This window comes from Eubalaena glacialis, chromosome 2 (genome assembly GCF_028564815.1).
Source record: "Eubalaena glacialis isolate mEubGla1 chromosome 2, mEubGla1.1.hap2.+ XY, whole genome shotgun sequence".
Lineage (NCBI taxonomy): Eukaryota > Metazoa > Chordata > Mammalia > Artiodactyla > Balaenidae > Eubalaena > Eubalaena glacialis.
Window position 1 is genome coordinate 81,133,851 of NC_083717.1, and position 13,675 is coordinate 81,147,525.

Sequence of the window (13,675 nt, forward strand, 5' to 3'; positions counted from 1 at the left end):
CTTTTATATTTTTGATCTGAAGAAAATGATTCAAAGTAGATCTATTTAGTTCAGGGATACAAGACAAATTCATAATTTTTGTAACTCATCTACAATGACTTTTCATTGCCCTGTTATTTATTGAACCTATATATCTCATCTTATTTTTCTAATGGTAGTACGTCAACCAGAGATCAACAATAAAGGAGATCAAGAGATATTACACAGTGAAAGCACTTGGTAGAGTAATATTTACCAAGTGCTTTCACTGTGTAATATCTCTTTTGATCTCCTTTATTGTTGACCTCTGGTGACATATTACTGTATTTCAATGAAGCTGCTAGAATGCAGACAAAGAGAATGGACCTGAGAACACGGGGGTAGGGGAGGGTAAGCTGGGATGAAGTGAGAGAGTAGCACTGACATATATACACTACCAAATGTAAAGTAGATAGCTAGTTGGAAGCAGCTGCATAGCACAGGGAGATCAGCTAGGTGCTTTGTGACCCCCTAGAGGGGTGGGATAGGGAGGGTGGGAGGGAGGCTCAAGAGGGAGGGGATATGGGGATATATGTGTACATATAGCTCATTCACTTTGTTATACAGCAGAAACTAACACAACTTTGTAAAGCAATTATACGCCAATAAAGTTGTTAAAAAAAAAATCAGGCTCTGGATCATAAAAAAAAAAGAAAAGAGTAATACATTATCCAAATGGAATGCATCTTTGCTACTTTTAAAAACACTTAGGGACTTCCCTAGTGGCACAGTGGTTAAGAATCTGCCTGGCTGCAGTGGTTAAGAATCCGCCTGCCAATGCAGGGGACATGGGTTCGAGCCCTGATCTGGGAAGAGCCCACATGCCGTGGAGCAACTAGGCCCATGAGCCACAACTACTGAGCCTGCGTGTCTGGAGCCTGTGCTCCGCAATAAGAGAGGTCGCGATAGTGAGAGGCCCGCGCACCGCGATGAAGAGTGGCCCCCACTTGCCGCAACTAAAGAAAGCCCTCGCAAAGAAACGAAGACCCAACACAGCCAAAAATAAATAAATAAAATTAAAATATCCCCTAAAACTTAAAAAAAAAAAAAAAAAATCCGCCTGCCAATTCAGGGGTCACGGGTTCGAGCCCTGGTCGGGAAAGATCCCACATGCCGCAGAGCAACTAAGCCCGTGCGCCACAACTACTGAAGCCCGCGTGCCTAGAGCCTGTGCTCCGCAACCAGAGAAGCCACCGCAATGAGAAGCCCGCGCATCACAACGAAGAGTAGCCCCCACTTGCTGCAACTAGAGAAAGCCTGTGCGCATTGACAAAGACCCGAAGCAACCAAAGAGAAAATAAATTTAAAAATAAAAAAATAAAAACACTTAATTGACAGATTAATACAATTATGCACAACAAAACTGCAAGAGATTTCAACCTTAGACAGAAGCAGACTTATCCCACATGGCTCCCTTCCACCTAATTTAATGGAACATCCAATTAACTAGAATCCTTCATTTTCTTTAATTTTTATTCATTACCCAAAGCATCTAAATTGCATATAAAAGTCAGTTTCACCACTTTTACATGGCAACTTACAATTTCAGTTTTCCTTCCAAATAATTATCTATACGCATGTAACAAATGTATGATTCCACCGTGGTCTCAGTCTCTTCTCTTTCCTATTTTTCCAAACAGCTGTTCTAAAACATTTCTACTCTTTTCAAGTCACCTACCGCAGCCATTACTCTACATTCTCAGCATGTGATCTTATCTCTTCCTTAACAGAAATGCAGGCTTTCTAAATTCAGTGGTCACGTTTTCTCCCCTACCCCATGGAAAAAAGCTGAACAACAAAAGCCAAACTTGATTTATAGCATTAGCAGATTTCTGTGGTGTAAATACTCCTAGCATGGCTGATTTCAAGGAACTGCCTCACAGAATCCTTCAATATTTATCAACCAACACTGACACAACTACCTGAATATATATATATATGTACACACTACTCTTCAAGGCCAACCACAAGTAAATGTGTATTCCAAGTATCTAACACATTGCTTGGAAAATAGGATACACTCAATAAATAGAGAAGACAAAATGTTTATTGGGGGAATCTAAAAAAGAAACAATATATTTGAGTATTTAATTGGCTCTGGGTTTAATTTAATGTGCTATAAACTTCTTGCACACTGTGACCACAAGGTCAAAATCCTGGAAGAAACAAGAATGAATTCTATCTAAAATGATAAACATGCTGTGGAATATATTTTATGAAGAGACAAAATACACCTGGCCCTCGGCTTCAGATTTGGGACTTTCAGAAAACAAATGGGTGCCCAGCATTATAAAGCAGAATTTGGTTGGCATATATACTTCATGAATTTAATAACGTAAAGCAAGGGCATAAATCCAATTATAAATGCAAAAAATCAATCAAGACAATCACTTTTAAATAAGGCAAGAAAGCATAGTACTCATGGTGCTCTGGATATAGAAGAACACAGCCTTGTGTGTGAATTTGCCACTTACTAACCATTTGAACTTGTGCTAGTTAATTCCTCTCTGTAAGCCTTAGTTTCTCCATCTGAGAAACACAAGGAAAGAATAGTAGTGTCTTCCTTTACAGGGTCATTGTAAGGATTAAATGAGATAATGCATATAGTTTCAATAATAACAATTGAATAAGTGTAGGGATTTCAGAATGTCTAAGAGGTGAAGTTATAAGCATTTGTTAAAGAATTTCACATTAACGAGGAATTTTAGGGTTCTGAGCTTCATAATTACTTGCCCTGTGAAGCAACTCCTTGAAAACTTTTCCCTGGACAGTGCCATGCTCAGTGTCTGCCACAGGCTAAATGCTTTGTAGCTATTTACTAGATGGGAGTCAATGAAGTGCTTGAAGATAAAAGACAACAGAGTTCAAAGAGACTGCAGAAGATACTAATAATAATAACAACAATGATAATAATAATTTATTATTAACATCCATTAACCCTTACCTGTGTTTGAGGCTGGTGAACCCAGAGGTAGCTGGTGGTTAATAAACCTGGAAAGCGCACTCAGGATCTGATATTGAGCCACGTGTCTCCCTAAGAGCGTCTAGTATGAGAAACTTTATTGCTTTTCTTTTTTTTTTACCAGGAAAACCATGTAGGTGGACCTGCTTTTAACACCTCTGCTTTTCTTTCCCATGAAATCATGTAGGTGGGCATGTAGTTGGCACTTGCCACCCTTTCCCTTTAGTTGCTTTACAACCAAGATGATCTTAACCCTCCTCTTTTAACATACCTTCAATCTTTCAAGGAACAGCCCCGACTCCCCCGTCTTCAAGTCAGCCGCCTCCTTTTTCTTGTAAGATCAAAGCCGCACACTCCACACGATTTCTCACAAACAACAAAGGACTGATGCTTAACAGGAGGGTAACGGGAGGAGCACAGATCTAGCGGAGCATCATCTCCCACCCCTGTAGGTGGGGAATGTGGGCAGGGAGCCTCCTTTTGAGGAACTGCCACCTTCTATAAAGTGACTTCACTGTCAGTAAGCCTACAGCCCCAAATAAAGAAAAACAACCTTTCCTCTCCTCTGCTTCCGCTATATCAACCCCACCAGATTCGATCATCCCATTTTTAGTAAATGCAAACTTTTAGAACAAGTTTAGAAACGTGCCTGCCAAAAACCCCCCACAAAATCAGGAATACACTCTCACAATTCTTTGTCAAAACTCCATCTCATGTGCGTTATCTACTCACTTTCTCAAGATTTCCCAGTCATTTCAGAGTCCAGAACTATCTGTAAGTTATAAGGGAACAAATTAATTGTAAAAAAAGGTGGGGGGGCAACTTCAAAAACATTTTTACTATGTAAAGAAAAAAGAAGGAAGCAAGGGAGAGATTGGAAGAGGAAAGATCTTTTTGGTCTCACCACTGTTAGTTACATAGATTTCTTCATATCCTTTTCAAAAAAAAAAAAAAAAAGAAAGAAAGAAAGAAACAAAGAAAACAAAGAAAAAATTAAACATAGGATTTCTTTCTTTTTCTCTTTTTTTAAAATAGCCTCTGACACCTGTAAATTCGGCTGACACATCTGGTTCACACTGTGGCTGGAAGCTGGCCTGGCGCTCACCACTAGGCAGTAATGCTTTCCAGCTGGGTATAAGGACTCTCATAGGACACCATCCTCACACATGGTCCCTCTTAAAGCAAGACAACAAGGCCACTCTATAATTTTTTCTAAGCACAGATGAAAACCAGGTCACCGTGTAACCACAAAATACCAAACATCCCTCTCCTAATATGAGTGACTACTGCTTCTTTACTAAGTACAGCTATTAGCCTCACTCTGCTTTCCTCGTAGATTTTTTTTTTTTAATGTACACAGTCACAGAATTGTCCTCACTTCAAGGCAAACCCGATCAAGAGAAATCCTCTGCTTTTTTAATGCCCTCTTACTGAGATGCCCTGTGGTTCACCCTGGTGTGCATTCTCCATGAAATGATGGGGAATAAACTGAACTTTTAAAACCATAGGTGTGTTCCTGGTGGTCTTTAGCTGGAAGGCATTGACAGGTATTATTATTTTCACATATATGGAAAATGGTGCTCAGAGAGCTTTTAAAAAACTCTACTAGTGACAGGATTAGAAGCCAGACCTTTCTCAAGTAGTTCAGGAGTATGAAAAAAACGTATATAGATAGATAGGTAGCCTTCGCTTAGGTTACATAGAATACTTCTGTGACATTATGTAAGGCATACTCACCCTTTTTGTGCCCCATATACCCTAACCCAAAACCTGAAAATGCTCCATTATAAGGTTATTCCTTTGGAAGGAACTGACCATTGTATTAAGGTAACTTAACTATTGATTCCACTTTTATCCAAATTAACTTATCAAATCATTTCCTCGTTAGTGTTGAAAAGTCAGTGTAGTGAGTGAGTTGTGATTGGAGACGGTGGACTGAGGGTATACCCCAAGCTTGGTGGGTTGGTCATAGAGGGAGGCCTTGAGGAGTCATCATGATGGGGAGCGCTGGGAAGCCAAGGTCTGGGCAGCACAGAATGTCTAAAAGACAGGGAGGGGGGAAAGCACTGGAGATAAAATTTAACAACTTTCCATTTTTCCCCCTAGGGTCCACTTTGCATATTTCTTTATAAATTAGGAGAGATCACTAGGTTGGGAGTTCAGAGACCTTAGTTGTAACCCTACCTATGTTACCATTTGATTCTTTTTGACAAGATACTGAACTGTCTGAACTAAGTAAAATCAGTAGATCGGGTTCTCCAATCCGCTGATCTCAAAGGCTCCCTTAATGATCTATGGTTCTATGGAAGGATGATCTTTGAACCATTTCATGCTATTTCTAATTGTGTTCGCATGCCCTCATTTGTTGCTTCCCCAACATTTATTATGCATCTAGCTGTGCTTAAATGTGTGCTAAATTATGGAGAAACAAAGACTGGTCTCCACCCTATAGCAGTAGATACACATAATCCTATTTCTAATCTTCCTAAGTATATTCATAACATAAACATACTTTGCATATTTGCTGTTGACAGAGTAGAATGTCAGAAGTTTCCAACATATGTGTTTACATCTATGCACCTGAGTTAAGTTTTAGAAAATATGTCTGAGGCCAGGGACAACATTGATTACTTTCTTTCTAGATCTGAAAGCCCAGAATAACGCTCCCACCCATAGCTGTTCAACATATACAAATAACTGACCGTCTTAACATGGTGTGGTTGCAAATGTGGTAGCACAAATATGAAAAAAAATCAGTATCTAGTTTGCAGACAGGAGTGCACTAGCCAGATTTTGTGAATGTTACAAATTCACAATGGCTAATAATTAGTGCATGTAAGCTTAACATAATGTCAGTGGGAAACACAGAACAAAATAACACATCTCACAAGATGCTGCTTTCCTGAACTCTTGATGAAATACTTTCTCTCTTTATGCAGATACTTGAAATTTCCAGTTAGGAATTAAAACTAGGCAGAATATTTTTTCAGTGGGACTCTGGGATTTCTTCTTTGGAGATGTGAAAGAAAGTGCTAGCCAGTTGGGTTAGGCTCCATAGTTATTTGCATATTTTTCTGATTTTGAAGTTACCTCTTTTCTACTGTAAAAAGATAATCAAGGAAAATATTTTATATATGATCTCTCTTTTTACATATGTCTCACTCTGCATACAACGGCAACCCAGCCAACATACACTTTTTTTCACTTTTTCCTAGTTTAAAACTGCCACCATCAATAACAAAAAAACGAACAACCCAATCCAAAAATGGGCAGAAGACCTAAATAGACATTTCTCCAGAGAAGATATACAGATTACCAACAGACACATGAAAGCATGCTCAACATCATTAATCATTAGAGAAATGCAAATCAAAACTACAATGAGGTATCATCTCACACCGGTCAGAATAGCCATCATCAAAAAATCTAGAAACAATAAATACTGGAGAGGGTGTGGAGAAAAGGGAACACTCTTGCACTGTTGGTGGGAATGTAAATTGATACAGCCACTATGGAGAACAGTATGGAGGTTCCTTAAAAAACTAAAAATAGAACTACCATACGACCCAGCAATCCCACTACTGGGCATATACCCTGAGAAAACCATAATTCAAAAAGAGTCATGTACCAAAATATTCATTGCAGCTCTATTTACAATAGCCAGGACATGGAAGCAACCTAGGTGTCCATCATCGGATGAATGGGTAAAGAAGATGTGGCACATTTATACAATGGAATATTACTCAGCCATAAAAAGAAATGAAATGGAGGTGTTTGTAATGAGGTGGATGGAGTTAGAGTCTGTCATACAGAGTGAAGTAAGTCAGAAAGAGAAAAAGAAATACAGTATGCTAACACATATATATGGAATCTAAGGAAAAAAAAAAAAAAAAAAAGGTCATGAAGAACCTAGTGGCAAGATGGGAATAAAGACACAGACCTACTAGAGAATGGACTTGAGGATATGGGGAGGGGGAGGGGTGAGATGTGACAGGGTGAGAGAGTGTCATGGACATATATACACTACCAAATATAAAATAGATAGCTAGTGGGAAGCAGCCGCATAGCACAGGGAGATCAGCTCGGTGCTTTGTGACCACCTAGAGGGGTGGGATAGGGAGGGTGGGAGGGAGGGAGATGCAAGAGGGAAGAGATATGGGAACATATGTATATGTATAACTGATTCACTTTGTTTTAAAGCAGAAGCTAACACACCATTGTAAAGCAATTATACTTCAATAAAGATGTTTAAAAAAAAAAAAACAAACTGCCACCATAACTGTTTTGGCAAGGTACTTATGGGTTACATGAATATCATTCAGGGTCAGAAACTGCTCCTCCATTAGCTTCATTTCAATTCTTCCATCACCAAATGCCATTTCCAAAAAAGAGTAAATGTATTTTCAAATAACGCGACAGAAATGAGTTAATTCAAGAAAAATAGGTGAACTCTATCCACCGCTACTGGCCTGGAACAGGGAGGGGTATGACAGATCAGTGCTCTTCTCTCAAGCATTGCTATGTTTTCCTTTGCTATCCTTTGCTCCTACCTTCCACTTCTCATGGCTGTTAGCCTCAGGCCAGGAAGGCAGTGAAGTGTAGAAACCACCAAGTAGAATCAACTAGACAGGAGCTGAGATGATGCTGTTTGGCGAACCTATTTCCATGCATCTCTGCACCTGCACGGAGGTACTAGAACAGTGAGTGGGATATTATCACCTGGTCTAATTTCCCTTGACTGCAAGTGTGTAAGTCACAGACCCAAGACTTGATGGGACTGAAATACCAAACTCAAATTAATTTGAAGTAACTTTAAATACCCTTTATTTTGTACAGGTCATTAGTCAGACCCAAATGCAGACTTATTTTTCCTTTTGTTTTATTCTGAGTGTATGTGTGTATGCACGTTGACAGACTGCCATGTCTTCAGAAAAGAATTAGCAAAATAATGAGGGTTCTAGAAACCTAAAGAAGACTATTATCTTCAAGTATTTGAAAAACTATCATATATGATAGAAGTCAATTTATTAAATATTTTCTCCAAAGGTCAGATTTGGCTTAACGAAAAGAATTTGCTATAAGGCAAGAGTTGGTTCAAATTTTATTTTATAAGCTAGAATTTTCTAACATAAATTAAGCTGCCTGCCAAGGTGTTAAATTTTCTCTGTAGATGCTCAAACAGAAATTGAATGACCATTTGGAGAAGGAAATCAAAGAACTTCCTTGGGCTTACAAGTGGCAGTATTAGCTGTATTTTCCAACGCTGATTTCTCTTAATTTTTTATTCTCTCCTTTTCTTTCAATTTTGGCACACATGGAAGTATTTCACACAAGGTGTCACATTGCAAATTTCTTGCTTAAAGCAATGGAAAGAGAAATTTCTTAAGGAAATGTCACTGATTTTGTAGGGACAACTTTAAATTTTATTGATAGTTATTGTGGCAAGCAATGAAGTTGAATTCATGTATTAGCAACACCTCTTTCCATTCAAGGTGAGAACACGGGTTTTAGGGAAAAATAAGGAGGGGTTATCACGGAAAATACCCTTTTCCTGGGGCATACATGTCTACCCTCATTTTTTCTTCACTGTTTTTGATTCTTCCAATTTACATGTGCATTTTAATGAATAACTTCAGCACAAAGCTCGCCTAGTGTATTTAACCAATACCAAATAATACCAAGAAATGGAAATAGACTATGAAAATGTTTCTAAAGTTTAAAGAATGGGTGGCATCTCTCTTCTCTGAAAGACTTAAAGAAGAATGAACTCCTTTCTTAGGTATTATCTGCATCATTTTTTTTTATTTAAGGGACTCAAGCCATTTGTTTCTAGATGGCAATATTTTTCCTATCTGTTTTTTCAAAATGTCACTGCCCTAATGTGATTGTTTCTTAAGATGCCTGTTCACAATTCAGTTTTTAAACAGGTAGACTGAAGTTTAATTGTATTATGAGATTTTGCAAGTAAATTGGCTGAGTAATATTGAGTCAATCTGCCTTCTTCTAAGCACTTATTCCTAAATATGCCTTTTATTTTTCAAAGAAGGGGTACTATTTTGTTTCAAAAAACACATTCATTACCATTAACAGTCTTAGGCTGACCTGACTGTGTAGGGAGAATACTGATCAGGTAGAGGAAAGCGTACAATATGTGTGACTGTTACGGCAAGAGCCAGCTGTGCCAGCATTTCTGATTCAATCTTTATTTTGACATTTTCCTCTGTCCTCCCTCAATTTCAGGCAACCTATGTACCTTACAATGACTGCATTGCTATAAAGAATGAACAAAGGGGACAATATTTAGATGTGAAAAAGATCATTTGAAAATGAAAATCCATGTTTAAATAGATTTGTTCAGCAGTGCTTTTTTAGTTATATAAGGTCAGCAGACAAATCCAGCAGTGAAAAGCCAATAATATGTATTTTAGAGTATGATGTTTTGGCATTTCAGGACCTAATCTAAAGTACCAGTATAAAGGATTTTTTTTTGGAAATGGAAAATTTAAGATAACCTGTCATGAAAATCAAAGTGACATGTACCTATTCAGAAATGTAAAAGAATGGAGAGGCGATTAATATTCATTGAGCACCTACTATGTGCCAGACTCTTAGCAGCAACTATTTCATTTAGTTTTCGAAATAACCCACTGAGGTACATTTTATTATTCCTATTTATTTGGTGGAAGAAAATGAAGCCCTGAGACGTTAGAAAAACTCGCCCAAGGTCACCTATCTGGTCAGTTAGATTTGTCTTTGACATCAAATACAGGACCTCCCAATTCTAAGGGCTGCACAGGGACTGCAAAAGAGCATGGCTCTTGCCTGCAGAAGGCAGGTGTCAAGTAGGCTTGGAAAAGAATTCCAGTTGCTGTCATCGCAGGGGTGTGTCTTAACCCCTGTTTGAGGAATGTGACTTTACATGTTCCCACCGACCATGTGGGGCTATTACGAGATAAAAGTGAGAACAAAGATTGGAAGTCACTGTGAAGTTTTCTACTTGGTCCGAGTACCATTGAACTACAGGTGGTTATTCTGAGGAATCTGAAAGTGCCAAGGTCAGCAGTGTAGGAAGACACAATCAGTTACATGACTTGGCGGGCAGTATGTATATCTTTGTGTGAATGAATAGGCAGGCGGTGAGTAGGCTTTGTTGAGAATTAGCAAGAGCTGAAAATGCATAGGGTAAGACCAGCTCTGCACACCTGCTTCTTCACCTAACCGAATACTCACTCTGCAAACAGTCCGCGTTCAGGAGGTCCTGACACTTTTCGTGGCACTTCACTCCGCACTCTGAACACTTCATGCCTTGTCGGGCAATGCCCCACAGGAGCCCTTCACACTCGTAACAGTAGGTAGGTGTCGTAGCCGTCCAGACCTCAAAGTTGTGTGGGGTGGTGGAGGACATGGGGTAGATCAGTGCCTGCAAAGTCTTCTTGAAGACATGTATTTTCTGTGAAGATGAGACAAGTAACCAACACGAGACACATCAGTGGATCTGGAGAATTTCATCAAAAAACAAACCATTTTATCACTTTTTCCTGAAAATGCTATTTTGAGGGAACCCCTTGATTATTGATTTAAGTGAGGACAGTCATCAAAATAACTCTGCACACTTATTCTTTGTTCAGTGTTCTAGGGCCCAATTCAGTTCTTTGAACACAAAGAACTCCCTAATCTTCACATTGGACTGGGCTCCCTGCTGTGTAAGTTTCTTTCATGGCAGCACAGAGCTCTTGTTACTTGATAATGACTGTGTCCCTCTATCCTGTGAACTCCATGAGGGCAAGGATGATGACCATAGTGCTCACCGCTGGCTCTATCCTCAGAGCCTAACCTAGTCTCTGGCTTGAGATAGGTGCTCAGGAAACATCAATTCAAAAAAAAAAAAAGGAATTTATATTACTATCCTTGGTCTAAATTGGTTCTTCTGGTTCTTGGTAAAATTATGAAGTAATGGAAAATATTCTCAATGCTGATTTTAACCCTCTAGAAACACTCTCACCCCTCTTTTATATTCTACCCAGGCCTCATCTCCCTGATTCTATACCCTCTCTAACACTACACCCCTCCCCAGTCCCAAAGTACACTTCTTCTATAGATCTTTCCACAGGGAACTGCTTCCATCACCTGTTCCTTAGGAAGGAGCTCATCAACTAATCGATAATGAAAGCCCTAGTAGTGGATAAAGGTCAAATGTGTCACTCTCCCATGGTGCTTTATAATTTAAAGGGAGATAATTTTTAATAGCACATGGAAGCTGTTGGTAGAGTGAGCACTGAACGAGGAGCCAGGAGGCCTGAGTTCACGAGCACAGGCCCCATCGTGTGACATATGAAATGGGCTTCAGAAGGCAGGAGCTCTCTTCCCTATTTCTCTAGTGCCTAAACAGTGCCTATCATTGTCCTTGGGCATAGTAAAGGTACAACACGTTTTTTGTGTGTGAAATGAATGAACGTCTGTTACTTAAGAGTCTTGTGATCTAGGAAGAGACTTAAACTCTCTAATCCTCACTTTCCTGTACTACCTATCTACCGTACTATGTTGAAGATCAAACTGTGCGATAGTAACAAATATAGTCCATAGACTTCAAACACTAAGAAAATACTAAGTATTAGTGTTGATAGTGGAGACTTGTTTGGATGTGTCTGTCCATTTGATTGTCATATCCCACTGTGCAGGTGATGTCCTGGTAGAAAGACTAGCAGTCTCTGAAGTTACAATTACAAATAACTTCCCACAACTACCTGATGCATAATGAATGGTTATTTACATAAATCCTGTAGGAGTCTAGCTGATAAGCAACGCTAAAAAGGAAGCACTTGTATTTTGCATTAATCATCCTTAAATCTCATTTCAGAATATCTTCCCACAGTGTTGAAATGGCTAACCTGTCATTATTTTTCAAATCCATAGTACGGTAACAGAATATTTCCTTTTATTAATACATTCCCCTCATTATGTATTTTCCCAGAATATGTTTGTTAATGGTGGAAGGAGGTTCCCTACCAGGGAGTTAAGCATTACTAAAAAATTTTTCAAGCTCTTGAACAGCAAGATCCAGCCTTGCTACTACATGAGGGGCTGGTCAAAGCTCTTTATATTTCAAGTGAGTCTACAGAGCAACAGTATGTTCAAAATATGGGAATTTCTCAAGTAGAAGACCCCTGTGTTAGGGTTTGTATAGACAAAACAAGTGGATCCATCACTTTTCAATAAAGAGAGTCTGAGCCAATAAATCTCTTGGCTTCATTCCCTAATGAACATGTCTTGTCTTGAAAAGAACTGTTAAGAGTTCTTTTAGAATTAGAAGTATGTATTATGCATCTTTGCTTCCCATTTACTGCCTAGCAGAGTGATATTCAATATCATCAAAGTGACTTGAATGATTCTTGGCATAACAGATTTACAATCAGCTCTCCATAGACATTTCATGTTCTAGCTGAGCTGAGGGGCTGGAGGACCATGTAATGTGTATATGTGGTATGTGTGTGTGTGTGTGTAATACAGAATTTTTGGTTGAGCCAAAAAAATAAGGATGGAGTTTAGGTATATTTGCGATTGCATAATTTGTTGTCTAAGTAGGGGAAAACAACAATTCTAACTCATTGGGACACTGGGTGGGAACAGAACCGTCTGCTACTGAACGCAAGTGAGAAATACATATTAATTTAGAAAGCAGAGCTGGGCAAGGGGTTGATTTTGCACGTGAATTTATCTGCATAATTTAAATTTGATGATGAACACAGGTTAATTCCCTATGTCCATTTTCATTTTATTGAATTCAAGTGACATACAGTCAGTGTTCTAAATCTTTAGGCTATAGTAGGAGTAATAAATATAAGGACCACTTGCCAAAACATTAAATAGGCTGAAGGAAAGCAAGTGAAAGACAGCTGAGAAGGTTTCATTGAAATGTTTGGTTTGGTTTGGTTTGGTTAAAGAGGGATGGTCCATTTCATGAAAAGAGGAAGTAAAGCTAATTTCAAAAAGAAGAAACATGGAAAATTTACTAGACAGCACATTGAAAATCAATTGAATGGGGCATTAGAATAAACCATAACATTTGAAAGCTGTAGAAGCTGGAGAAAAACACTAGTTAATTCACTACAGGGTACATATCCCCAGTCTCAAAAAAACGATAATGAGTTTTTTCATTCTTGATTTTTGGGGATATGGGTACGTGTTTACCAAAGCTGAAAATTACTCTAAAATAAATGGCTAAAGAGAAATCAAGGAAACACTCCCATTTACCATTGCAACAAAAAGAATAAAATACCTAGGAATAAACCTACCTAAGTAGACAAAAGACCTGTATGCAGAAAACTATAAGACACTGGTGAAAGAAATTAAAGATGATACAAACAGATGAAGAGATATACCATGTTCTTGGATTGGAAGAAACAACATTGTGAAAATGACTATACTACCCAAAGCAATCTACAGATTCAATGCAATCCTTATCAAACTACCAATGGCATTTTTCACAGAACTAAAACAAAAAATTTCACAATTTGTATGGAAACACAAAAGGCCCCAAACAGCCAAAGCAATCTTGACAAAGAAAAACAGAACTGGAGGAATCATGCTCCTGGACTTCAGATTATACTACAAAGCTACAGCAATCAAGACAATATGGTACTGGCACAAAAACAGAAATATAGATCAATGGAACAGGATAGAAAGCCCAGAGATAAA

The 13,675-nt window shown here is 38.6% G+C and overlaps 1 protein-coding gene across 2 annotated transcripts in view; it reads right to left on the bottom strand.

Moving 5' to 3' along the window:
• UNC13C (unc-13 homolog C) overlaps nucleotides 1–13,675 on the bottom strand; it is a 622,127-nt gene that overhangs the window by 382,291 nt on the left and 226,161 nt on the right. For both annotated transcript variants that reach the window (XM_061182103.1, XM_061182102.1), the window contains one exon: nucleotides 10,211–10,430. In XM_061182103.1, coding sequence (XP_061038086.1) covers nucleotides 10,211–10,430 — 220 coding nt within the window. The remainder of the gene's footprint in view (nucleotides 1–10,210; nucleotides 10,431–13,675) is intronic.